The 27,715-nt window shown below is 37.7% G+C and overlaps 1 protein-coding gene across 2 annotated transcripts in view; it reads left to right on the top strand.

Annotated features, from left to right (window-relative positions):
* The window catches only part of BABAM2 (BRISC and BRCA1 A complex member 2), a 161,437-nt gene that overhangs the window by 120,858 nt on the left and 12,864 nt on the right, over positions 1 to 27,715 (top strand). For both annotated transcript variants that reach the window (XM_059467426.1, XM_059467425.1), the window contains exons 8-11: positions 2,487 to 2,586; positions 4,522 to 4,592; positions 6,024 to 6,106; positions 20,558 to 20,711. In XM_059467426.1, coding sequence (XP_059323409.1) covers positions 2,487 to 2,586; positions 4,522 to 4,592; positions 6,024 to 6,106; positions 20,558 to 20,711 — 408 coding nt within the window. The remainder of the gene's footprint in view (positions 1 to 2,486; positions 2,587 to 4,521; positions 4,593 to 6,023; positions 6,107 to 20,557; positions 20,712 to 27,715) is intronic.

Here is a 27,715-nt window from a genome sequence, read left to right as displayed (position 1 = left end):
TAAATTACATATGGTATAGCTTTATTCTGTTTTCAGAGGATAATTACACTAGGAACTCCAGCCTTCTTTCTGTGGAGGGACCTCTTTCTCAGAAACCACACCTTTTAGCAGTCTGTTTTTCATTTGAGAAGGGTTGGATTTCCATTTATGTCAACACGTTTTTATGGGATAGCTACTTTCAAGAGATGGATACAGGTAAAATGGCAAACCCCTTACTCACAAATAATAATAATAATAATTCAGTCTGGAAGATGTATTGTAAGCTGATGATATAGGAGTGAAAGTTCTTTTTGCATGTGTAGTCTGTTAGAGATGACTTCTAGTTTCATACCTGCTACTGTAACTGGGAGAGAAGCCAGTAATTCCTGTTGTAGCCATCTGAGCATCTTTAGTTCTGTGTCCATGCTGCAAGGGAACTTGGACTTGGTGTCAAATGAGGCAAGGCAGGATGCAAAGTGGACAGTACCAGTTGCTCTGTGTGTGAGATTTTAGGCTTTTATGGATATATTTACATAATACGTAAGGAGTTTAATAAACTGGAAGTCAGTGTCCTAAAGTGAGGTTCACAACCCACTTCTAACATACCAGGAGGTGAAGTTTTCCGTTCTCCAATGTTACGGATCGGTGGACCCGCTATACTTGCAATTTTGTAAGAACATATTGTTTCAGAAATGTTCCAACTTTCTAATCATCTTAGTCATACTTCACTGCTTTAAACCATCCACAAGTTGCAAAATTATATTCTTGTGTGAATAATTTTAGTAAGGGGGTAGCAGGAGGGAAACTGAATTCTGTTTTAAAAAAATCCCATTCAAGTCTTACTTCTGCTGGAAAAGTTTGTTTGTTTTTTTATGTAGCTGTGGTGTACTCAGGGCTTTTTTTTTTTCATCGTTGCATATGCAAAATCCAGACCTGCAGAACTGTTCCATGTGGTGAACAGTCTGCTAAACCCAGACTGTTTTGCCTGAGTAGCAGATTTCCATATACCTCATTATGAGTTTGGGATTTTTTTGATTTATGTAGGCTCTGTTCCTTCAAAGGGATGCATGACTGTAGACCTTTATACCTACCAAAGTGGTTTCTTATCAAGTTCTGAGGAAAATAAGAGGCCAGATCCTGTTGGAGAGTAAGAGACTTGTTTTGCAGAGAAGAAATTTTCTTTCTAGCCAGTGTAATTTGTCATGGAAACAGCATGTAAACAGGAGGCCACCCAAAGTAACTTAGCTTTTGAAGCATTTTTATGGTATCCAAGTTGCTTCTGGATGGTTAATGAATGATGTAATCCACAGTGTGTAATGCAAATTTTGATTTGGTAAGGGACTATAAAGAAAGATTTAGGTCAGTGCTGCTAGAAGGAAGTAGCATGGACTTTACCTAGTCGTTGCCTCATACAGCCTGATTTAAATAAGTGTTAGATCTTTGCACACCAAAGAAGCCATTATCCTGAGTAATAGCAGGATGAAGCACAGAAGACTGTGCTTCAGTCTTCTGTCCTTTGACAGAGGCAAATGGTTAAGCTGCCTAAATACATCTCTGAAGTTACCTTATTTCTGTGAGTTCCTATCATTCAGTCCAGTATGTGCACAGACAGAATTAATGTCCTTGGTTTTGCCATTTCCTACTGGGCATGAACAAAATCATAGAATCATAGACTCTAATCATAAACCAATCTAAATGAGCAAGAAGGAGCTTATCTGGCCAACCACTCCTCAGAGCAGGGCCAGCTCATGGCCCCTGTTGTTCAGCTGAGCTTTGAGCACCTCCGAGAACATAGCACCACTGAGGCCCACTTCAGAGAAGCCTCTGACTCCACCATCTCTATAATTTTCCATTAGATAATTGAAGGCATCAATATGCCTTCAGCTTCTCTCCTCAGTATCCCCCCCGCGCCCCCGCAGTGTTCTCTGAAGGCTGAACAAACCCATTTCTTTCAGAATCCTCCTTACATCATCATGTACCTGATAATCTTTCTGGCTCACTGACCCCTTGATTTAGTAGGTTAACATCTGTGTTCTATTGGGAAGTCCAAAACTGGAGTCAGTGACATGATTGATATTTGCATCTGGCCATCTATGACTCCTCAGTCCTAATTATTTTGATTATTCTTAGCTGGTTTGACTGAACGTGGGTTTTGGAACAGTTAAGGACTTCAGGTCCTCTCCTCCACTACTAACAAGATATCTGAACTACAGTACTCCACCTCTTACTGATGAAGGCTAAGAAACAGAACTGTTCACAATGAAAAAGATATTTCCTGAGAGAATGTTTTGCATTAGTGATACTCTTGATTTCAGTGGTTAATTTACAGTGGGTCATGGTTTTTATAGATGGTATCACTCAATACTTTTTATTATCACCACAGCATAAAATATACTTCCTCTTGGCCATCTGACATCGAGAATAGGGAGAGAGGACTATGCAGAAATAATTTTCAAATCCCAGAGGCCGTGCATGTAATGTATTCTTAAATTAACTTATTTTTCTAGTGCACTTGGAGGATCATCTGCCCTTCACATCCCAGCCTTTCCTGGTGGAGGTTGTCTCATCGACTACGTACCCCAAGTATGCCAGCTTCTAACAAACAAGGTAAGCTGCTGCAGACAATCAGTTTTCCTTTCCCTGATGCACTGTACTGCATTTCCACAGACATCATTATTCTTCTGCCTGGTATGCAAAGCAAGGCACACTTAAGCTGAACTACACAGGGAATACCTTCTTGGTAAGAGCTGAGTACCTAAGCATGACATTGAATAGAATGACTCCTTTAGGTAAACAAGTGAGTTTAGGATCAGATCCTGGAGCAGTTTTTTTCTTACTGTGACATGCCATGATTTAGGATAAAATGTTACTGTATTGTACAATACTGCATTGCAGTATACTGGTTTTTAGTAAATACAGATGTGTAGTTTGCATATTATTGTTCTAGTTGCAAGTTCTCATACCCCAGTCATCATTGTAGGTTTTGAGTACTTTCCGTGATTTTTCTTCTCAGATGTTTCCTCCAGATGAACTGAATCAGCAGTTTCTTTGGATGTTTATGCAGTAAGAGCTACTTAAGGTTGCTGAAAAGGTTGTGTTCCAGTTAGCTTACTGTTTAAACAAAAAATAACAATTATAGTATTTTGAAAGTTTCTCCATTATTTAGGTATAATTTTCAAAAGAATGCTTAGGGAGTCAACATTTAAATATTGACCTATTACAGACTTCCTACTTGTATATTATATTTACCTTCAATTGTCTAAATGAAGAGAATAATTTTATATTTTAGAAAAAGTTTCTTCAGAGTGTGTTTCCATAATTATGTTGGAATCTATCATTAGAGTTGTTTTTGTTGTGGTTTTCTGTTAAAATTACTTTCTGTTTTTAAAATCTGCAGGCACACCGGGCTGTTTTTATCCTTTCTTAAACGAAGTCACTTAAGCAAACTTATCGTATGTTTTCCTCTTCCCAGAATACCATTTCAGATCTTACACAAAGCCTTCAAAATAGTGTTTTATAAAATATAATGTTTGAGTTTATAAGTAGAATTTAAGTTATACAAGACAGCTCTCAGCAATGGTTGTATCAAGACTTTTTCAGTAATTTTAGGAAAGCATTTGCCAGCCAAGGAATTCTGGTATTGCCATAGCCAAGAAAATAGTCTTCCTGTTCTTTTCAGTGAGGGAGAAAAGGATCTTAAAATGCTAGTTTTGGTTCTGGAAAGCACAGTTACACAGGGAATCACATATAGAACCATACTATAAGTACTTCCAAGCCACCAGTTGTAAACCAGATGTCCTTGCAGCCTGGTGACACATGCATTGGTTTTGTTATGGGTCAAACCCTGCTCACACTGCTCTCTTAAGTGATGCCATCCAAATCAACAAGAAAACATACGTGGTGTGAGGAGAATTTTGCCTTAAGTCTCCAAATTTAGCATTGTTGGATTTTGTCTGTGCCTGGATGGAAGTCTTTCAAAACCCAGAGTGCCTCAGAAACTGATGCTCGCAGTTGAGTAGGTGGCTCCCTGAGTCAGCATGAAACTGGTGAAAGAGCTTAGTGTTCAGAAGGTTTTGTTGGAGGTGCAGTCTTCAGAAAACACCCAAGATCAGTTATGCAAGAAATTTAATGTTTTCTTCTCTTTCATAACCAGAATGTTATTTTGACACTTATCTTACTGTCAGTTCAAATGACTGATTTGCCTATCAAAGATTTCTACTCAAATTTCAGTAAGGCAAGGATGAGCATTTCTCTCTTTCAGTGTTTGTCTCATGCAGTTAAACAGTGCTTCAGTCTATTGTGAAAGACTTAAGTTTCACTTAGACATGATTGAAGAGATTTCTTTACAAGATATTCTGTACAAGATCCAGAATTTTTTTCAAAGGCACTTTAGGATTCTTTAGGGAAATCATGCTAAATGTAGAATTCAGAAATTCTACCATGTCAAACATAAATCTTCCTCAACAAGAAATGTATGACAAACTGGGCTTTGGGTTTTTTAATCTTTTTATAGCTCTGGATTTATTTTCTTTCTTTTTTAAGGTACAATATGTTATTCAGGGATACCATAAGAGAAGAGAGTATATTGCCGCTTTCCTGAGTCACTTCGGAACGTAAGTTTTCTTCCGATGCATATTTTTCTATAGTGTGGGGGAGACTCATTTTTTGCATATGGTTTGTGGTTGTGTGGCTGCTGTCCACTGGATGAGATGAAATCTAGTCATTTTTCACAGAATTATGTGTACAGATTGTCGCTCTGTAGCAATACTGGAATGTACTCCAGTATTATTTCACTTCTGTGCCAGTGGCCAATCTGATTTTTCTAGAAAATAGGTGATGATGGGAAAGGGACAGTAGGGATTTTCCTTGTGCAGAAGAAGTATGTTCATTTCTGAATCAATTACTTAAGGGATTTTACACTAACAGGCAGTGACTGAGGTGGGGAAATGGGGAAGCAGGTGTGGTTCCAAGCCTTGCAAGAGCCAGAAAGCCCTGCTCAGTGTAAAGGCAGGGCTGGGAGACCAGCTGTTCCCACCAACAGCCAGTGTTTTGTGTCTCAAGAGAAGAGGCTCTTGGATCATGTTGCATTCCTGCAGATGAAAGGTGCATGGCCAGGCATGATGACACATTTGCTTCACAAATCAATTAGTCAGGGCTACTGTGGCACTGTGAAGGGTTGGCACTTTGGTTTCCTGCCTAAATTGAGCTGGAGTCTAAGCCTTTAGCTAATTGTGATGAGGGGTTTCTGCTTCCAAGGGAGCCCTTCAAATCTCAGGTCTCTCAATTGAGGTTAGGAAAACAGGTGGCTTCTAGCATGCACCCAAATTTAATACCATGATAAATAGATAACAATAACTTCAACTGAGCATATGAGTAAACAGTCAGTGCAACCTCAATCTTTATCAAGACATTTGATTTTCTTCTGAGAAAACTCTATTATAGAAGTGGCCACATGTTCCTCTGACATGACATCTGCCTTGTGGTTCATGAGTTCTGATACTGCATCAGACAGAATACCAGCTTCTGATGGTTGAAACTTTTAATCCATCTGTCAAACAAGTATTCTATATGAATTTTTTGTTATGATCTCATGTTTTGTGTTTTTTATATGTACTCTTCCAAATTTTCAAATTTAAACTCTTCTCAGCTTTCAGTTTTAACCTCTCACTCACTACAGAAATTATATATAATTTTCATTCAAGTAATGTACAGGGGATTTATATGTCTACAGTTTTTATCAATTTAGGACTGCAGATGTGGTAGCAGGCCTTCTTTCATTTAAAAGTGCATTTTAAACTGAAAATGGCCTTTCTTTGGGTAACAACCTCCAATACCTCAGCATAATAAAACTATTCCTGACATTAAAAGTTTAATCTAATTTACGATTAGCCAGAAAATTGTAACTGTTAACAAAAAAAGCAAATCCTGGAAGATTCTGAACAAACAAACAAAAATAACAATTCCCCTATTACAAAATTCACATATTCATCATCTAGTACTTAAAGATAAAAACTACTCATTTTTTGTTGTGTTTTTGTTGATAGTGGTGTGGTGGAATATGATGCAGAAGGATTCACAAAGCTTACTCTGTTGCTGATGTGGAAAGATTTTTGCTTCCTTGTTCACAGTGAGTAACACTTTGCCTCAGGCATAAATGTCTATCCTCTGAAGATACAAGTTCAAAAGGGAAAATGTACAATTACAGGAAACAATTTAAAAGTTTTAGCTATTTTTATCCAGTGCTTAATCTATTTTTGATGTGACTTAGAAAACACAAAATCTCAATTGTATCTAGAGAAGGGGAGAGGATGCACACCAATACTGAAATGTTGGCTTTACAAAATGCCAAAAGGATCTTGGGAAGGTTTTCTGGTAATTTGACTCAAGATTTGAGTTCACTGTTGTAACTCAGCTTTTCTAAAGTGTTAGTGATGAAGACTCTACCCAGGAATACCTAAAATCATCTGTAACTGTCAGGAGTTAATGCATTGATAACAACTGTAAAGACACTTTTGTAGAAAAAATATATCACATAAGAAATAACAGCACATTGTCATCAGGATTCAAAACTTATTCCTAGACTGAAACTGTGTAGGCAAAAACTGTCCTAACAACGTAGCTAGGTTCGCTGTTGTTTAAAATTTTTAAATGAAGATTGTATTACCATCAGAACCACATTATTAATTTAAATATATAGGAATTACTCCATGTGGAAATTAGTAAATGTGGCTTTGGTACTGCCTTTTACATATTACTTTAAGTTTCAATTTCAGTTTTTCCTTGTGGTAAGGTGAAATTCACAGGTATCAAAGATACTTTGATCTGAGGAAATTCAGTCACGTAATTCTTTAGATTTGATCGTTACGCATGTTATTTATGTTTAAAATTATTACGCTGCAATTGTGCTGCAATTTGTGGGCAGCTGCAGCACTGGTATTTGATAGCATTTTAGCACTGGAGTCTTTCATATTACATAATTTTTTGTCGTGGGCTAGCTTTTCATGTGGAAGATTCATGCTGTCTTGATGATGTCACAAAAATTTGTCCCAGAGTTTTTAATGCAGAAAGTCAGGATTGCCATTGTTCAGAGAGGTTCTTCACCCTGTGTTGTGTTGCAGATCATAAAAAATGGTCTCAGTAATCCCTTTCCTTCTATGCCCTAAGATTAGCTCACCACACACTAATGATCTTAAGAGTCATTAATGATCTTAGAAAACTCAAACCTGAAATTAAAGCTCTTCCATCATGTTATTATAATTTATGCTGGGAGGAAAACAGAATTGAAGTGGTATCTTTGGGAAAATTATCCTCATTAAGTCTTTACTTAAATTTCAACTACAATGGAGAACTGGTCACAATTGTCTTCTATGAGGCGACACTTCTTTATGTGCAGCCTTCCTGAAGATTTCCCACCTTTCTTACTCCCCAACATATCTGGGTTAATTTAATCAATGTTAAAATTCCTGTGGATTTGATTTGTGCTCTGAGATAATATACCTTAATACATGTTGAATCACTTAGATTTCAGAGGAATGAAAATTCAAATTTCTGCTAAATAACAGAGCAAGTTTTAACTGTGTAATATTCATGGTATTCAATTAAACTGGCCTGAAAGCTACAATTATAACTGAATAGTTTATCACTATGTATTAACCCTGTGGCCTTAGAAATCATACAGTGGCTTAGCTGTGTAAGCCATTGCATCACTCACTTGTTGAACAATTCAGTGCAAAAGCATTTCTGGTCCATGCACTGAAGGATATTGCTATGAAAGGACCGAAACCTGCACTTCATTTCCTGAGTGAAGTAATGTAGGCTTTCATCTCCTAACCACTGACATAGCTATGTATATTAGGCTTGAATATTTAGCAAGCATCTAATAAAATGTCTGGGAGAGATAGCAATAAGTTGAAAACTGTTCTACTTTATATATTTACTATAGTATGTAGTTAGAGTATTCAGAGGAGAGTAAATAGGTCAGTGTACAGCAAGCACTGTGGCATTTCAAATGAAAGGCACCATATTTATTGGCATCTAAATTTTGGTAAAATTTTAGGTTTGAAGTTGCAATTTAGATGAGATTTATAAACACTAACATGAATTGTATTTCCTTTAGAAGATGGGTTCAGAGGTTTCCAAAATAACTTTGGCATTGTTTTGCAACTGTTTGCATTGGGAGTTACAAACTTGTTTGGACACTACGAAGCAAAAAACAGAATAAGTTGAAATTATTCAGAATAGTTTTATTGAGTAAAGTGAGTTAAAGAGGAGAGGAACAGAAAAATAGTTCTGAATTTCTGAAGCCAAATAACCTTAGAACAACATCATATGCTAAAAAAAAAAAAAAAAAAAGACTGGTGCTGTAGTTATAGAATGAAGACCAGAGTCTACACGTTCTGCCTTAAAACACCGAGGAGCTACCTAGCTGCAGACTTAATCATTATACTAATGAAGCTGCTGGAGTTATTATATTAGATCAAAGACTAGTCCAAGGAACTGTTTCTTTAGTGGTTTAGGTTTCAGAATTAATCAAGTGCTTTCAATTATAAGACAGAAGAAATAAACATTTTGAGAAGTTCATGCATCCACATGGGAAAGGAAATCGTTAATCAGGCTTACTGCTTTTGATACTGATAATGTTTATGAGTAAGTCCCAGTATGAAGCTTTGTAAGTAAACTTCAGTAGACTGCTCACTTTTCAATAGACTTTCTCTTCTTGTTTATAAATCAGCTATGATTAGTTTTTGGAGACAGGTATTTCCTTGTATTCTTGTTCTTGTATACAGTTTATATATTTATACCATATATAAATTATAGTATCATTTGTGTTGGAAAAGACCTTTAAGGTCAAGTCTGGCCATTGATGAAATAACCAATCAATATTAGATGAAGACATAAGTTACATTATCTGTGCATAATTAAGAATTAAGTAGCATTATTGTTATAAATACAAGAGTAGAGCTCTGAAGCAACCTGTATTTGGGCTTTTCAAAGATTAATTTTTATCTTGCAAGATCTTTAGGTTATCAGCACTAAAGAGGTGGACAGAAGCTGGACCAGTATGCAGTAGCAAATGAAACACTGCTTGTGTTAGTGGTTGTTTAAGATGTCTTGAAAAGGACAAACATTAAACTAAAAAGGATTGGTTTCACTGAACAATATTTTAGGGGGTAGAGAATGTTGAAGGCTGGCAGCATTTATATTTCCAGTTTGTTTGGGATCTCAGTCAGTGTGAAGTTGGTTGGGAATATTTGCTGGAAATGACCTTGGCTGACTGTAAGGGCTTTCAGTTTCTGTGTGGATAATGCCACTGAGCCAGGAGTTCCAAAGTGCTGGTCATGTAAAAGCTTGAGTTTAAATGGTGATTTTTCTTGCTGTGGGAATGCCAACATAAGTAGCTTTTTGTCTGCCCTTTAACTTGTCTGTGCAGTTAGGTGGTTGTCTGTGGCAGAGGATAGATCAGAAACAGCATCCCAGCAAGAAGAAAGTTTTGAAACAAGAGAGAGCAAGCAAGCAAGGGGCCTAAAGCATTAGTTGGCTAAAGGGAGACTATACCTTATGAGTGTCAGGCTTTGGGTAGGCACCTGCTTCTGGATTCAGGGGCTTTTGGTGGATGTTACCAAGACCAGCTTCTGATGCATTCTTGTTTGAATATTGCTGTCTGCACACATTTGTCAGTCTTTTGAAGAAAAGTTACGAGTATAAAGTACAAAACCTTGTCTGCCTGAGCCATGTCCTAAAAAAATAGGCTAAGTATTGAGTGGAATATTTACATTAGATTGTTTCTGTGAGTTTTTATCTAATGAAGTGTTTTAGCTTTCTTATATAATGCTGTTATTTTATTGTTCTCATTGTTTCTTAAATTAAAATGAGAATTTATGACTCTGAAAACTAAAGAAGGTAAAAAGAGAACATCACCATGTGAGTAATAGGGAGGTATCTGGTCCTCTCAGGAAAGCAGGATAGTTCTGCAGAAATGCCAAGCATAATGAAATAAATGTTTCAGGAGTCTAGAATGAGAAGTTCAATGCTCATCAAAACAATCTGTAAATATTGTATAAAACTGTCTTTTCATTCTTAAAAGAGAAACTGTAGATTAACAAAGCCCCAGTGATTTAAAAGTGGCTAGTGAAAATCAAATTTGGATCTTATGCTTGGGAATAAATGTCTTTCTTTTTGGTAGTCTTCTCCTCTGACTCAGTATTTTAGTTGGTTCTATGTATTTCTTTGATTTTTGTCTTGAGAGTTTCTGTAAGCATGTTCTGCTTACAGCAAAATATACTGTGAACTGACGAGGTTTCTTCAAAACTTTGTACATTGTTCCAGTCCCTCAGAACAAAGCATTCCCTGGGCCTCCTCCTGTGTAGTGAGGTGTCTCTTGCTTACTGAAGTCAGTGAAAACTGCAGGCACACTGCAGTGCTGTGGACAGGCAGTGTGATGGAAAAGTAGCCTGAGTCACAGGCACACTAAACTAGGCATGGGCTCAGGCAGGGGCTAATCACAGGACTCAATTGTAGCATTTGGAAAATTAATGAGTCTTTTGCTGATCATTTTTCTCCATGGTGTACTTTTTTCCTTTTTTTCTAAGGGATACTGCCAAGTAGATTTAGTTTGAAATTTTTATTGAAAGCTGGTAATTTTATTTTAGACATTAAGAGTGCTTTAAACATTTTGTTCCTTTGATTCCACCTTGGCTATTTACTTGTATGTGAGCCAAATGAGACTTTTTTTAATATAGGTATTCATAATGGATGCAAGTGAACTGAAAAATAATTTTCTTTTCCTCTTTTTCTGTTTCTCTAGGTTCATTTTGTTTTCATGTCACTCAGAATAAGCTAGTTGTAGGTTCCTATTTGTAATTACAGAAAAAGGGAGAATGGACAGCAGAAAGCTCATAAAACTTGGTATGGACAGCAACAAACAGGAAGCAACAGTTGTGATACTAATTAATAGGAATAAAATCTTATTCCTGTCTTATAGATGGCCTGATGTGGGTGGACTGGCAAGGTATTTTAAAATGTCATTTTGCTGTGGATATTACTTTTTTAATTTCTGAGAAACACGTGTGTTTGCCACACTTTTATAACTGTAGTGTATTGCTGCAGACATTAATTGACATTCTTCCAGCAACTACAAGCACTTTAACAAATGGACTGAAAGGTTTTGTAATAACTTCTTACAAAATTGCACTTTTCAGAAAAGTGAACTGTTGATTCTTTTTATTTTTTTATATATATCTAGAGTATGACTACTGTGTGCCCAAGTATATGACAGATAACTGAAATTCTCAGGAAAGGTACCCGCCATGGAAAAAGGGTATAATCCTATTTTATCCACTCAGTTTTTGAAAAGAAATAATTAGGTCACAAAAAGTAATTGATGGGGCAGGATTGAGTACAGGTTGTGGTGCTTATTCGTCTTAGTCCATATCTGGTTTGTGTTACATGCTTTGGTAACTCACAGATAGTTTTTCTCTAAGATGAGAACTGCTTTAAAGGTGTGAGATACACCAAGTTCAAAATTGCTCATAATAGCAAGTAGGAAGCAAATATCTTGTTTTCAGTCCAGAAAGAGTTGATGAGCAGGGGTTTCATGGATGAGTCCTGGGTTCAATACCACATAATGCTTTCAGAAATGAAACACAACACCACAGAATTATTACAGATATGAAATTTCTAGAAATATGAGGTGCATCAAGATAAGAAACATTTTCTGAAACATTCTTCCCTCTCTTTCCTCCTTCTATGCAATGACAGTCGCTTTGTCACCAAAATAAATTTTTTCTAAGAATCTATATGTGACAGCAGTAGCACACAGAGGCAAGTGCTGAATGCCTTTTAGGAAATAGAAATATAATTCATTTTGGAATAATAGGGAATACACCTTAGTTTAGAGATGGAACTGGTCACAAAGTTGCATAAATTTCAAAATGGGAGAAGGAGGGAGGGCTTAAGCTGCTTTTCTGTCTCCTTTGTCAGCACTCCCCCTGCCTCATTCAGCAGCAGTCTGATCTTTTCCCTAGTCATACTTCTGCTGTTGCTGTAGCAGCCCATCTTGTTGTCCTTAACTCACATTGCCAGATTCAATTGTAGGTCAGCTCTGATGTTCCCAGTCCTGTTTCTGCATGCTCAGGGAGTGTCCACATCTCCTGTGATTCCTTTTTATGCCTGAGTTTTATCAGTTCCTTGCTCATCCATGTAGGCCTCCTGCTGGTAGTGTTCGCCCTTCTGCTCACTAGGATGGACTGCTCTTGAGTTTGGAGGTCATCAGGGACCCATCTTCTCACCAGGACCATTATCCCATAGGAGTCTTCCATGGGAGGAGCAAGATCCCTGAACAGCCTGAAGTCTGGTCCCTGAAGCTTAGGGGTGTGATCCTGATGTTGGTCTTGCATCATCCTGAAATGGTGATTCACAAAATGCACCAGAAATGGCTGGTGGTCTAGAAAGCGTGTCATAAAAGAGTGTGTTCCACAAAGTACTTCTTTAGGTCAAAAAGCAATAGAAAGATAAGCTTTTAGTACTGTGTAAGGTGGCTTGAAGAGCAAAAGTGGTAATTGTGATGTTCAGGAGTGGGAAGATGCAGTGGGCCTGTGCTGCAGTTAAAAATACCTGAAGTGGCTTAGTTGGCTGTGTGGGCCAGATGGGATTACACTGGCTTGGGTTTTGAAAGCTGCAAGCACCAAAGGTTGGAAGAACAGGATAGCAGGTGTGGCAGCAGAGAGTCCTCTTGACCTCCAGGATAATGTCACACTCACCACAGATGAGAGTGAAGTGAAAGAATTTTCTTTCAAATCTCAGGAAGTGTTTAAAACAGAAAAAAAAAGCAACTTATTTGCAAGCCTCATAATCTTAATAAAATATTGATGAGATAAGACAATGGTTTTGCACATCTGCTTTTCAGGTAAAAGCATGGTTTAGAAGTCTTCCTGTCCAGTTGGAAAGTAACAGAAAACTTCTCAGCATCTGTCAGTGTATCTCTGCTCAAAAAGCAGAGGAGTATTTTTTGCAGTGATCCTGCCTGTGCCAAGGAAGGGCATGGCTTGCTTTTTACACCCATAACAACTGCAACTGTATTTAAGTTTCAAGCTTCAAACAATTCAGATGGAGAAGAGACAGCTTTTAGTCACATCAATCTCATCAGCACTTCCAGAAGTTACTATAGAAACTGTAACAGCAGAAACAATAAAAGGAAATAAAAACGGAAGCAGGAGGGAATTAAGATCTTGCAGAATTTGAAGTAAAAATAAAACAAAATACAAGTAAGTAGCTGAAGCTGGTAATAAGAAGCCTTTTACTTAATTAAGACAGATATGATTACAGAAATTAGAGAAGGAAAAGATCTGTAAGGCCATTATGCTGTTTCTTTTGGGTCAATATAGGATTGTAAAATAATCCACAGGAGGCAGTCCAGTCTTGCTGTCCAGTAAGAGAAATTCAATAAGAGTATGACATAGGTGGGGTGGGCAGTGACACTCAAAAGCAAGAAGCTTTTATAAAGCTGTTTTCAGATTAAGGTATAGCTGTGTTGCATGGTGTTGGACCACATAGCTGGAAACTGCTTGAAGAATATCTTGATTTGATCTGTTACTTAGTTCCTCTGTAAAACTAAACCAATAGTTAGATACTCTGTCTGCAGCACATGACTGTAACTTCAGTCATTCAAAATATTTTTATCACTTTTATTAAAAATGCTGGTTTGAATGAAGGATGGAATACTTTTAAAAAGTTGCAGGTTATAATAAAGACATGAGATATTTTTACAACCATATGATATGCTTATGTTGAAAGAAAATCAAAGCAATTGTAGTCATAAATCTAGTTGCCACTGGTGCCTAGATTCTATTATAGTTCCCACTATCAGTGCAAGGAGAACCACAAGGTGGATGCAGAAATGTCATGCAGCCCTCCTCAGATAAAAATTTTATTTTACATTATATTCAAAGAGACCCAAACAGGCAAAACCAACTAACAAACCAAAACAAAGAAAGCTAATTAAACAAATCTACTCTGTAATGTGTCAGAATAGTTTAATCCATCACAATTCATTGTTTCCATTTTGCCTACAGTGGTTTGTCTTTTATTGTTTAGTATTGTTAATAAACTAGTATTCTGTTAATAAACTAGTTGTTCCTCTTTTTTTGGAGTATTTACTTGTATTTCTGTAGTATTTATTTGAAAGTATTTTGTACATAAGTCATCTTACTCATTTACTATACAAGTGTTGACTTTGCCAATGGGGTGGATATTTCCCGTAGCAAGTGCAGACCTAATTATTTCAAAACCAGCTGTGATTACCAACACACCCAGAATGCCATAAGTGTCTCAGCTAAAATTCCATAAACAGCTTTTCCTTTCAGATTTGAAATTTTGAAATGTTGATTTCAAAATAGCATCTTCCTACAAAAAAAAAACTGGTTTTCTCCAGAAGGGATGTCAGCCCTAATAATATTTAACAAATTCAAATTCCTGTGACTGTGCTCTGTTAACCTAAAGTCCCACAGTAATGCCATTGATATGTTATTTGTCATCCTTGCTTTCTCATTCCTGCAAGAATAAATCATCACACACCAAAGCAGGATAGCTGTGGCATTCAGTAATTTTTGTGTATTTTAAGCCAAGTTTCCCCTTTCATTTTTTGCCAGTAGAATGTAGGCCAAAGGCCTTCAGCACACACGAGTGCAGGAAAGGTTCACTAGGGAAAGCAGCCTGAAATCCTGCCCTGAGGAGCTTTTTGCTAGACACTACAGCCCCCAGAATGCTTGTGGCTAAATCTCTTCGGGCTTCTCCGTAGGAACCATGATCAATATGAATCCTGAAAGGCCTTCTGCACTGGAATTTTTATCTAAAAACTGAAGAAAACTCTTTTTCCTTGAAGTTTGGTAAAGATTTTTTACCCATTCTACAGAATCACCTGTCTCATAGGAGAAGTCATGTCAAAAAATCTAGTATAATTTTTTTTTTAAAACAGGGCTTGAGAGATGTGTAAGTGATATAGTATATGTATTGCCATGGAGTTGCGCTGAAAATTCACATGGGTCTTATCCATATCATCCCAGGAAAACTGCAGAGCTCCGAGTTCAAGGAGCTTTTCAGTTTGAGGCCATGCATTCAAATCCACTGTTTTTCCCGACAGTGTGAGCTCAACTGCAAGTAAGGCAGAGAGAATGTGAAATTCAGTGAACCAAAAAAAGAACAGGCAGAAAGATGATGAATATGTACTAATAAGAGACAGAAATGCAGTTCTGGAGCCTGGAATATGTGTTTCCTGTTTCCATTACTTACTTCATCAGAAGTACTTGAGTGCAGAGGCAGTCTCTCGCCAAAGCTGGATGATAAGTAAGGAGTGAGTCAGGGAAGTTTGGGAAGAGAACAGCTAGTATCAGGCTGAGAGTCTTCAGCGTTCTCTGGAGACTTGAGACTTGGCATATCCTTCTTGGTTTTCTGGTGAAATAATTGTAACAAAACCTCTCACATGTCCAGTAATCATGGATTCTGAAGTATGTACTATGGCTGTCAGCATTGGAAGGACTTGTGTTTGGCTATATAAAGTATTTTCTACTAGTAAGTCTCAGAAGAATTGCATCCCACAGGCTGGCACTTAGCATCAGCAGGCAGATTGACTCTTCTTTCCTTGTTCCTTCATTCCTGATCTGGAATCCCTAAAGAACCTCTCAACTCATGAATGTGCTGTGAAACTTTTTTTTAAGTATTTTATGTAGCTAACATCATTCTTATTATTATTAGAATCATCACATTGAAAAGCTCATGCAGAAATGAACACGTTTAATTGAAGCAAGACTTCAGTGTTTGCAGTAAAGAAATGCAGAGGGGAGAAGCCAGAACAGTGTCTCCTTTGGCCAGCTCTGTGCAGCCTAGGACTGTTTAGAACTGGAAACCACAATGTGTTATTTTCTATTTGAAGGCAGCTCCATAAAGCACGTACAGATTGAACTAAGGTTGTGCAGGCCATAAAATCTTGTCAAAGTAGAAATCTCAACAGTAAAATATCCAGATCACTCAGTGTTCATGAGTGCAAAACAAATTTCAGGTGCAATAAACTGCTGCAGAATCAAGCATCCCAAAGGTTAGTAAGATAACCAGTATGGCAGCATCCAAGGATTTAAATGAATTCAGTGAGTAAATGCTGGCTTTTGTGAAGACAATTACCTGGATTTATCCAGTGCCACATGAAGGATAAATAAACCTTTTCCCTAGAACGAGGGAACAGTATATGGAAATTTTTTTAAATGTTACTGTCTAAGTGCTTTGAAATATATTAATGGTCACCAAGCATTTCCAAGCGTGGTTGTGTTCTTCCATCTCTTTTCTCCAGTGCTTAAAGGTGGAAAAGAGGGCACTGTGGTAAACCTGCTCTTTTCTTCTCAGCATATTTCCTTCAGAAAACCTGTAGCAGCACTGGTACATGCTTTATTCCTTCCATATTTCATATCCTGTTGAACAAGTCATCAAATTAGATGCTGAAGATACTATTTTAAAGTTATTAGGATAGTCAAAATCAACTTTGTAGTTGTTGACATAAGCTTAACAAACTAGGTAACCTGTTCCAGGCCTCAGATTGCTTTTTTTGAAGAAAATAAGCAATTCAACCTTACAGATGCATTGCACAGTTTGTTAGCTATTAGTAAACCAAGATTTTGGCTTTAAGGTAACTATGTTTTGAATATATGTACACATTAAATACTAAGTCAAGAGAAGGAAATTTGTATGTTACTTCTAGATAGTTTCTTATGTTTCAAAAAGAGAGCAACTTCAACTATTTATAAACTGTAATTAAGTTTCTTTACAACATGACTCATTCTCAACAAGCAAGTCCTTTTTCTTTTGCTTTCTTATGAACTGTGTGGGAAAATTAGGGTTCAATCAGTGAAGAATTTACTCAATGCTTAATTACCCATAAACAGCCCTCCAAGTTCTGCTCATGTAGTGCTTGCATAAAGACATTATTTTCCCCACTCTATGGCTGTCTAAAATTTGACTTCTAAAGAATGATCTGTAAATTGTAATGTAGGAGAAAGCAGTGTTTTACTGGATTCCTTCTCCAGTCTGCTTCTTTAAGTTCCTCTTAGATTAACAGTATGATGCTTAGGAGAGCCAAAGTAAGAAATCATCAGATTTAAATTACTTTGAGCATGGAACTAAATTAGAAAGCTTTACTTTCCTGAATGAGCTAATTGTTTAAATTTTCCAAAGGAAATGTTTCTATTTCTGCGAGAGAAGGGGTAAATGGGACTTCCTCTGACATAATTTTCATTTTAAATCTTGAGTTTGACAGCAGCATTTTTACCTTCATAACCAAATATTACTGCTTAACTGCATGACTTGTATAAGCTTGCTAGTTGAAATGACTCACTTACGCAGATGAAGTTATTTTTAGGGAGATAATTTGCACTGTTTAGAAGAGAGGAAAAAAGGGAGAGAGAGTCCTACTAAGAGCTAGATCTCTCATTATAGTTTACAGAGCTCATGAACCCAGCATCCAAGCAAAAGATGACTAAGCAAGGGGTCTATTGGTACTTTCAGGAATTTACAGACATGAGTCATCTGCTTATTTTCTGCAGACATATCACCAGGGTACTTTGTGAGTCAGCTGTTATTTGGGAATAGTACTTGTATTCAACAGGAATACGTTTTTGTAGTTCTTAGGTAACTAGCATGCCAAACCAACACAGGCTTTTACAGTTTGCCTAGTTCAGGTGTTAATTTACAAAACGGATGCCTTGTTTACAAAACTGATGAGTTGTTCTTAACTGTGATGCATTTTTCATGGCAAAGTGTGAATGGTTGTCTTGCATGTAATTACAGTAACACCTTTGTCATCTTAGATATTGCATGAAGGCAGATCTGATTTTTTATTAATGTACAGATTGAGAGTCAGACTGCCTACACATGACCAGGTAAAAAGAAACATTTTCTTTAGCAAGCCATATTATGATTATGAGCAGAATTTGACCTTTTATGTCCAACACACCTTGCCAGCATTAATTACCAGTGGTATTTGCTTATTTTTTCATTCTGTGCGCTACCAGTGGCAATGCACAGGCCTCCACTGGGACGGAAGCAAGTTCTTGCCTTCCTTTCCTAGTGCTGAAATAATAGCTGGCTACCTTGAGATATGTATAACACTTTAAACTCAAGGCTATTTCCTGTTTACTGGCCTTTTAGGTGTGGTTGTGTTCCAGAATTAGGGACAGGTTTTTTTACTTGGTCTGGACTCATCCACACCTTGTATTAAGTGAAACACTTGGGTTAGAAAAGTGGAAGTTTGGCAATTTCAGGTGAAGGGTGTTATTATAAATCAAAGGTAGTTTAAATTTTTCAAAACTCTACTTGCAGTTCAGGGTATTGCTGCTGCTGTCCAGATGTGGGATGCACAGTTTTGATTCTAGTTTGATTTTCTGATTTATGTGATCAGTTTATAATGTAAGTAATTCCTGAAAATTCCTATACAGATTTTGGTTAATAGAATATATTTTGGTGGTACCTTGTCATGACAAATGCAGGTGTCCCTGTAGTGAGAGCACTGCCTTGATTATCCATTATAAACAGCATTTCTAGTGCTGGGTACTTTGCCCTGAGAGCCCACCTTTAGTTGTAGGTAACAGGGGAAAAAAACTATTGCTCCTTGCATGTGTTATGTAGATGGCAATTTTGAAGGGAAAGTTAATGGAGTTAGAAATTCTTAACTAAAAGGTCGAGTGCAAGGACTGAATTATTGTTTGAATGCTTTGCTAAAGTTTGTTATTCCTCTCGCACAAATAAGTGATAAAATACAAAAGTATACAAACTTGGTTTCTCTTAAGGAGTTGGTACTTAAGAATGAAAAAGATACACTAGAGAAACAGTTTAAGCACTCAGAGCTGAAGTATTATAAGATTAAAATAGAGAATCAGTGTTCTTGATTCTTTTCCATGGTGGAGTCCTTCAGAGACCAAGGCACACACATTATTTGTGAGGGGAGGAGACAGCGTGCTTGCTGATAAATGGCCAGGTCACACCAATGTTGTTCAGGGCTGTTATTTAGTAATCACATTATAAAGAGGAATTCAACAGAGCAGTCTTTGAATCTAACCTTTGTTGAAGCAGTGATCTGCCCTCGAATTAGCAGAACTCTGCCCATGTCATTAGTGCTTAAATATCTGCTGGAAGCTGCTGTGTGGGCTGAGTCACCCGGGCTCCGGGAGTTGTCACGTGTGGCTCAGACACTGGGTCATGAACTGAGCCAGCACTGTCCTCCACACGAGCATTTGTTGTATTTTGGGACCATGGCTGCAAAGCACACAATTTAATTTAATGTGCTTCATGGCTGTAAATGCTTCTATTCCTAGGGCTTGGAGGGTCCTTTAGAGCAAACGGAGATAGGGTGTAGCTGGTGCACATCTGAGTATTTAGATGTGATTAGATAAACGGAAAAATGAAGGAACTAGCAGGATGATACCATGGAATTTGGAAAATAAAACCTGTCTTACACTGATTCCTCAGTCTGTTAGCAGAGATTTTGCAGGAGGTGCTGGAATCTCTGCAAGTATTTAAAATACAATTCCATTGCAGTGTTCTTTCACTGTACAGAATATTAAAAATGTGATTTGAAGGATACCAAAAAGTATGGTTTTAGGTGCTTTATAAAGGAAGCCTACCCCTTTAAAGACATTACTGTTCTTCTGTTAATTTGGGTGTTAGATTAGATATTTAATATCAGTAATTCAGGTCTGTTGTCCTAACTCAGTTTAACTACAGATTTCTGAAGCCTCCTGAAATAAGAAGTAGACCAAGAAAATACAAACCATAATTGTAACAATGAAAAAGTTAGGTTGAAAACTAGTTCTGACAAAGAAAACATACACAGTTTCTAACTGTTGTAGACTATTTTATTGTTCACCAGACCTAGCTGATCATGAGACAGTGATAGGCAAAGGGAACTAAGAGGTTCTGATTTTTATTTTTAGGGTGATATTTTGGGTAATAATGACTTTGTGGTGTTTTTAGTTTCGTGGATGTTTTCTTGTCTAGCAAATGACAGCAAGCTGAAATCTTTTCCAGCTCATATGACTGAATCTTTCTACATTCTATATCAACTCATTTGGCTGCTTTAGGACACAGATAGCTGTAAAATGAGGATGATAATGTTTTTGATGTCCATGAGGACACTAAAATATATTGGTTAAAGCAAATAAATTTGGTTTTTTAATGGAAAGCAAAACAGAATGTATTTTGTGAATTTTTGAAAGGGAAGATTTCACTATAAAAGTAGGGGTTTTTTAAAATAACTGAATAACCCTGGTGAAGATTTTATGATTAACACAGCAATGCACTAGCTAAACTTTTTTTAAATCATGTACTTTACAGAAGTGTTTTGGTAAAGCAAAGTGTCTCATACAGCAATAGGTTGGAATCATTACTTATAAGAAATGCAGAAGGATGTTTTATAACTAACCATCAGTTTCTCCTTTTCTGACACCTTTAAACCAATAGAATGGTCTGATATATTCCCACTAAGCAAAAAGGAAAAAATACACTAGCATATTTTTATAACTCTTTTTTTCCTTTTGAATTGCAGTTGACCTACCCCTCTACTTTCCTCGAGACCAACCAACCCTAACATTTCAGTCTGTCTACCACTTCACTAACAGTGGCCAGCTGTACTCCCAGGCCCAGAAGAATTACCCATACAGCCCCAGATGGGATGGCAATGAAATGGCCAAGAGAGCAAAGTAAGTCAGATTGCTGTTTCCTACTAAGCATTCCATTTGTTTTGTGGTCTTTGGTGGATAGAAATTTCATGGATGTAACTGCATTTTGAGGGTTACAAAAGCTGAAGCTGTTCTTGTTCTCATACAGTCCTGGTGTTCCTGTAGAGGAGTGTAGACAGATACTAATCATGCTTATGGCTTTAGTGCCAGAGGACTGAACAAAAGAAGGCTCTTTCTGCCAGGCTTTGTATGACACAGAGTGGTGACAGTCTCTACTCCAGAGAACTTCCCTCCTAAGTAGATGAGATAGCCCCCAGCAGGAGTAACCTGCATGGTAGCAGTCAGTCAAGGTATCTCCCTGGGGTTGTGTTGAAGGAACCCTGAAGGGAAGCATGTGAGATGGAGAGAGCAAGGAAGAAAAACCTGAAAGATCTGGAATTAGGCTGTAATGAAAAGGCACGGAAGAACAGGAGGAGGTAGAGCAAACCACCATTCCAGCACAGGAGGCAGCCCTATCAGATCTTGAGAAAGTTATCTGAAAATCTGAATGTGTCTTGCTTTATTGCCTTTTTGTTGGATGGAAACAGAGAATCGCTGTCTCCTTCCTCTGCATTTTTTCTGCAAGCCCTCATTTTGGGCTGAGGAGAGATCACTTCAGTCTGTGTACCCCTTTAGTTAATGGTGACAGGGCAGCCTCAAAGAGGTTCTGTTACAAGGGCAAGCTGCCAGAGGCAGTGGTGTCCCCAGATCTAGATATTATCCCTGTCTTCTCATGAAGCAGAACAGATTTTACCTGAATGGGGAAGTTAACGCAGTAGGCTTGCTGCAGTGTTTTAATTTTGCAAAGTGTAAAAATGTTAGAGCAGCGAGAGATTTAAGCAGGCTGATTATCAGTTGTTCAGCATGTAAAAACATCAAACTGCATAAATCACAGGGCGTATTGGGATGAACATTTTGAATGACAGTCAGAAGATTAAATTAAATCAGCAAATATGCATAAAGAAGAGTTGAAACAAAAATAGTTCAAGCTGAGTAAATCAAATGAGTGGCATGGTCAGAGACTGTAATTTGGAAATAATGGAAGCAAACAACAATTGACTGATGCATTTGTAGATTTTTATACTGATTTAAATTCTGTGGAAAACATCAAGTAACATTTGATTTGGAATTTTAATATGCATTGTAATAAAAACTTTTTGGTAGTATTTGGTTTTGCCACCATACTGTTTATAGGAGCACCATTTCTTAATCAACTATGATTTTTTTTGTGTATGGACCTTCTTCTTTTCTTTAGCAGGATGAGTATTTTGTTTACTAAAAAAAAAAAAAAAAAACAAACAGGAAGAACAATAATTGGAAGCATTACTGTGGCCTTTTTTTTATGCCCATACTACAAAATGCATTTCTTTTGTAGCTGAAAGCTTACAAGTACCTATGTGCTGTCTGCTAAGTGCATTCGCTTATGAGTGAGTGTATACAAATGGACTTCACTGCCCTGCACTTGAAATTTAGAAGTACGACAGCAGTTCTCTTTAAAAGCACTAAATGTGTACACTTACTATCACATGTACGTTCGGTGAGGTTATTCACTCTTACGTTGGAGGCTCTGCACTGAAGCTTTACCCTGGCTGCGTAATAGGAGAGGGATGATGAGAAGCGGGGGAAGGCAGTGTGCAGAGATGTCTGAAATAGCAATCACTGAGCTGCTCAGAGACACAAACTGCTCCACTTAAAAGCGCTTCGCTTGCAGGAACAGCTAGTGATTCCTCAGTAGGTACCATAAATAAATCTGCATCAAGGAAAATATGATGTTATGATACATGTGAGCATATTTTAAGAAAGATTTTGAACACAATTGAGCATCTTATGTAAACAGTGTTTAAAATATTTGCTAGGGCTTCTTAGAATAGGTTAGTGTGTTTTAACATAACCAAATAACTTCTTATTCTACTTAATTTTTACCACAGACCTGTTATGGACCAAGTATATGGGAATGTATGTTGATATGTGGGAAAGCATTCTGATGAGACGTATTAGTTCAAACAACACATGAAAACTTCCCAAATAAAAACAAGAAAAAAAAGAACACATTATTTACCCTCTAGAAACAATGTCATTCTACTCTGCTGAAGTAAATTTAGCCCTAGTTAAATCAGAGACAATTTGTTTGTGTTTCTAAATACTGTCAATTAGGGTTTGTTTATATATAGTCTTTTTCCCTCTTAGCAAAATTGTCTCCCAAGTGCTCAGCATTCTTTGAGACAAAACATCTCTGTTTATCTTCCTGGCCATTGCTCTAGGGCCACAGGATCTCCCACTTGATATTCCAGTATCTGACCAAGTTCTCCACCCTTCTTCTCAGACTTCAGGCAGGGATCAATGTACTCTGTCTTCCTCACTGGGGCTAAAGACACCATCAGGGATAGCTTTTGCTTGCTCTTGCACCAGCTGTAGGAGCATCATCCAGTTGGAAATGCCATCAGTCACAGCTTTCCTCGTCCTCAATTTTGGCAAGCCCTGTCTCTGTTTTCAGCAACTCAGCACAGCCTGTTTATTCATGGGCAGAGCTGTCATAAGTTCATACCAAAGGGACTTTGATTCTGTGCCCAGCCTTCTCCCAAGGTTGTTTTGGTGTGGGTTGTTGATTTTTTTTTCCAAACAGATGAGCCCATCCAGTTCCTTTGGTGCAGGGACTAAACTTGAAAGTCTTGGTATCCTTGCTTATCTCTGTGGCCCCCAGCAGAAGTAGGCATATCTTTTGAAGTTAGGACTTAACCCTTTGCTGTAGCCTGAGACAATCAGTAGTAACTATAGGCAGGAGCAAAATTAGTTGCCTAAAATGCATACATATAAATAGATTGTATGCATTCACACCTAGAGACGTATCACCTAAATCTAAAAGGCAAATTGTCATATCAGAATATCACTTTAGCTGGATCTTTTTTATTCAGAGAGAAAAACTGCCCATGTTCTTGCTGAACTTATTGGACCAATTTATATCTGTCTCATAAAGTCCATGAAGTCAAGCCTCTTTTCTGTGTCCTCTTGGGCAGATTTTAAAATCACTGGGCTCCATTGCAGCCCACTGATTTGGATTCCTCACTGAGAGATAGCATCTGGTTACTGAAGATTGCTATTGTCTTAGCCCAGGGGTTGCCCTCTGGCTTTATTTAATTCTGAAGGATGAATCAAGTCCTGATTTAATAATGTGATTTCAGTTGCCTCCAGACTGCTTGTTTCTCAGCTAACACAAAATTTTAACCTGTTCCTCCAGCTAGAAACAGGGAAACCAATAACATAAGAATTTTCTTACAAGCTGCTGAGATGCCATTTCCTCTCAGCTGGTATCTCAGGCTTTGCCTCTTGTAGGTCATTTATTTATATGTCTGTGGCCTCCTGCGTAAGCAGCTTCTCCAAAAGTTTTGGTCCTAAAATACAATGGCAAGCCTAAGAAAATACAGTAAATTATGGAAAGTTAGCAGCCTTGTTTGTGGTGTACGTGTGAAGTAAAACATCTCTGTGCAGTTTCCATGGGAAAGCTTTCTTGTCTTTTTGCTTAAATAGGCATTCAAGTGTACATAAATGGAGTCTTTAAAGAACATGCTGACTTGAAGCCTGGGTTTTTATGAAGGAATACTGTAAATAAAGCTTGTTTGTTTATACAAATGAAATTCAGTTCTTAGATACACTCTGGCCCAAATTCTGTGTGACCCAGTGCTGCTCTGTAGACTTAGATTATACTTCAGGGGAGAGCAAGTTAAATCTCAGTTTATTCTTTTATCCTACATAAATCCACCTACTCATCATTAAAAATAGCAGGAGCATGGAAAACTGGTACCACAATAAGAAGTTGTTCCAAGGGTTCATATTCCCTTTTTTTTCCAAGTTGGCTGACAAAACAGGTTTCTGAATGACAATGTTATCCCTGACCATCCATCGGTGTTTGCCGAATGTGGTGTAAATTTTATATATCTCTTTGGGCATTCAGAGGGTGAAAGCATCAAAGAGCTCAAGTGCTCTCAACTATATTGGCTGTTGCTCTGCCATGAGGTCAAGTGCATCATCAGATTATGTGCAGGTGCATCTTTTGCAATCTACAGCTGCAGCTTCAGTTTGTGCTCAGCACAAAGAGTGCCATGGTTAGGAGGTGTCACGCTGGTGAACTGGGCCATAGCATTTTCAGCCTCAGCCACGGCTTCTCCTTGAGTATCAGCAAATTGATGATGTCTGTCATGTGTATGATTGAGGCCCCCACTATAAGAAAGATTTGAGGTGCTGGAGCATTGCCCTTCTCTGGAGCAGAGAAGGGCAGTGGAGTGGGGAAGGGTCTGGAGCACAAGTGCTGTGAGGCGTGCTGAGGGAGCTGGGGGTGCTTAGGCTGGAGAAAAGGAGGCTCAGGGGTCACATTGTCACTCTCCACAGCTGCCTGGAGGGCAGTGTAGCCACATGGGGATTGGCCTCTTCTCCCAGATAACAGGGGATAGGACAGGAGCAAATGGCTGCAGGTTGCACTAGGAGGGGTCTAGTTTGGATATTTAGAAAAATTTCTTCCCCAAAAGGGTTGTCAATCCAGGCTGCCCAGGAGGGAATGAAGTCACCACCCCTACAGGTATTTCAGAGGTGTGTGGATGTGGCATTTAGGACATGGTTTAGTGGTGGGCTTGGCAGTGATGGGTTAATGGTTGGACTTGATGAACCTGAAGGTCTTTTCCAATCTTAACAGTTTCGTGATTCTATGATTACATTAACACATTAAAATATTGCATTTCTTAGTTTAATAAAAGGATATTTGGAAAGAAAAAGGGACAGTTGTTGTGTTGCTGTTTAGACATATCAGTTGTAGTATGTCAGACTTGCTGTTCTATTAAGTAAATTTTGTGTGCCCTGATGATTTTTTTGTTGTTGTTTTGACATTAACCAGTTTCAACTCATCCATTTTTGTATTGTTATTCAGATTTCTTTCACATTTTAGGCAGAATACCTATTACTATATTTCAAATTCTTAAAAAATAACAACTTTCACAATTTCATGAAAATTTTGAGTCCCAGCTATGCTACCATGAATCTCACTATAAAATTTACATGTAAATGTTGCACCCTTTTTATATCTTCTCTTCTTGATAGGTGTAATTAAGGTAATAAATATTTTTTTTATTCTTTGGGTTGTATTTAAGTTGGGTTTTTTTGCTTATTTGTAAAAGTATCAAGTTGGCTTTGCCTGTATTATGTGATTTTTCATGCACATTAGTCATCTTTAAAGACCGGTTTTCCAAAAACTAACTTATTTGCATGATATATGCTCACCTCACAAAGCTTTTTGCATGACTGTCTTTATCTCTGTTGCATGTTATCTTAAACTACAATGAAATTCATAAAAATGAGAGTAAGGAACAGAAGTATAGAAGCCAGGGACATCATTCTTCTCTAGGTGTGTGTGCCTGTGTTCAGACACTTGCAAGGCTCAGAGGATTCTTTCTGAGGAAGAACGCCAGCATAGGTACAGCTGAAGGCTGAGGGGGTGAGCTGGGACGCTTGTTTAGCTCTGGTTTTTGATAGTTTTGCATCAGAAACTGAACAGAAGTGATTTCCCAGCCTGAAATGGAGTAAAGCTGACGTTTTGTTGCCGCTGGTGGGCCGCTCCTCAGAGCAGCAAAGGGGCAATGCACTGTGACAGCCAGAACAAGAGGAGATGTGGCGACCCAGGCGTGTGAAGCTTACCAAGAAGTTAATTTGATTTTATACACCATTAAATCAAAGCTGATTTTCTGTGGGAGTGTCAGCTGATCAGAATTCTATGGGAACAATAGAAAGGAAAATGGTAAAAGCTACGTTTTGTTAAAATACTTAGTGATTCCTTGTAGTGTGTTCTGCAGTTGATTTACCAGCAAAACTTAATAACAAAATTATTTTGATTGTAAGAGATAACAGATGAAGTAGATAGGGCTTTTAATTAGAATTTTCCCAGTACATTCCTTTATTTTTACTTAGTTCTTCTGCATACAGTACAGAATACAGTATATATCATGATAGTTGCACTTCTTGAGTCATATTTTTCATGTAGTTTTCTTCAAATGTCTCCCTGGATAATTAAGTCTGACTCTTAAGTTATGGTATGTTAGTTTCTGACAGGTGCCTGCCAGGGATCTTCAGTGCTGTCATGCATTATGTGGATTTCAGCCAAGACAGAAGGGCCTGGGTATTTGTTTCTGGTCACTTCTCATTAAAGCTTTGACTGTGGGGAAGAAAAACAACTATTTAAAGATGAGGAGTATAGGTGCTATAGGAAGTGCATAGAAATAAAATCTGTTAGGCAATTAGTTTTTCTGTGATTTTGTATAGATACTCTGTATATGTGTGAACTGTACATATGTGCGTTTTGATACATAGTAAATATTCTTTCTGCAAAAAAGTATTCTCGGATATTGACAAGAGAAATGCACAGAAGAGATTGGAGAAGTTGGCATGGTATAAGTGGAGTATAATAGCACTTTGCTGGAAGACAACTGCTTTGTAGGAATGAAAGGTTAGAATTTAATGTAGGTGGTTCTTGGATAACTGGGATTAAGTGGCGTTCTAGAAATACTGTGAAACACAGTCACTGTCTGATTTGGCTTTATTAGAGAACTCCATTATACATTTATGAAAGCTGCTAGTTCTATATTAGAACATGAAATTACAGTTAGGAACTTGCACAAAAAATGTCCTCCCTTTCTCGAGAGAAAAGGGTAGAGAGAAATACATGGATTTGTAAGGAGCTGAGCTTTACTAGCTTAGATAAACACTGTTGCCTGATCAGTTACAAAATAAACAGCTAAATAAAAATAGGAAGTGAGCTCCATAGTCTTGTCTTTTGAGTAATACTCATAATTGTTCCATTAAGCTAGGTAAAACTCTGTCTTCATTTAGCCCACTATCATGTCTGTATCAATAGGTAAAAGTCTGTACTCATTTAGCCCACTGTCATGTCTGTATCAATAGTTAAAACTCTGTATTCATTTAGCCCACTGTCATGTCTGTATCAATAG

Source organism: Ammospiza nelsoni, chromosome 3 (genome assembly GCF_027579445.1).
Source record: "Ammospiza nelsoni isolate bAmmNel1 chromosome 3, bAmmNel1.pri, whole genome shotgun sequence".
NCBI classification, from domain to species: Eukaryota; Metazoa; Chordata; class Aves; order Passeriformes; family Passerellidae; genus Ammospiza; species Ammospiza nelsoni.
This window is presented reverse-complemented; position numbering and strand designations above follow the sequence as displayed.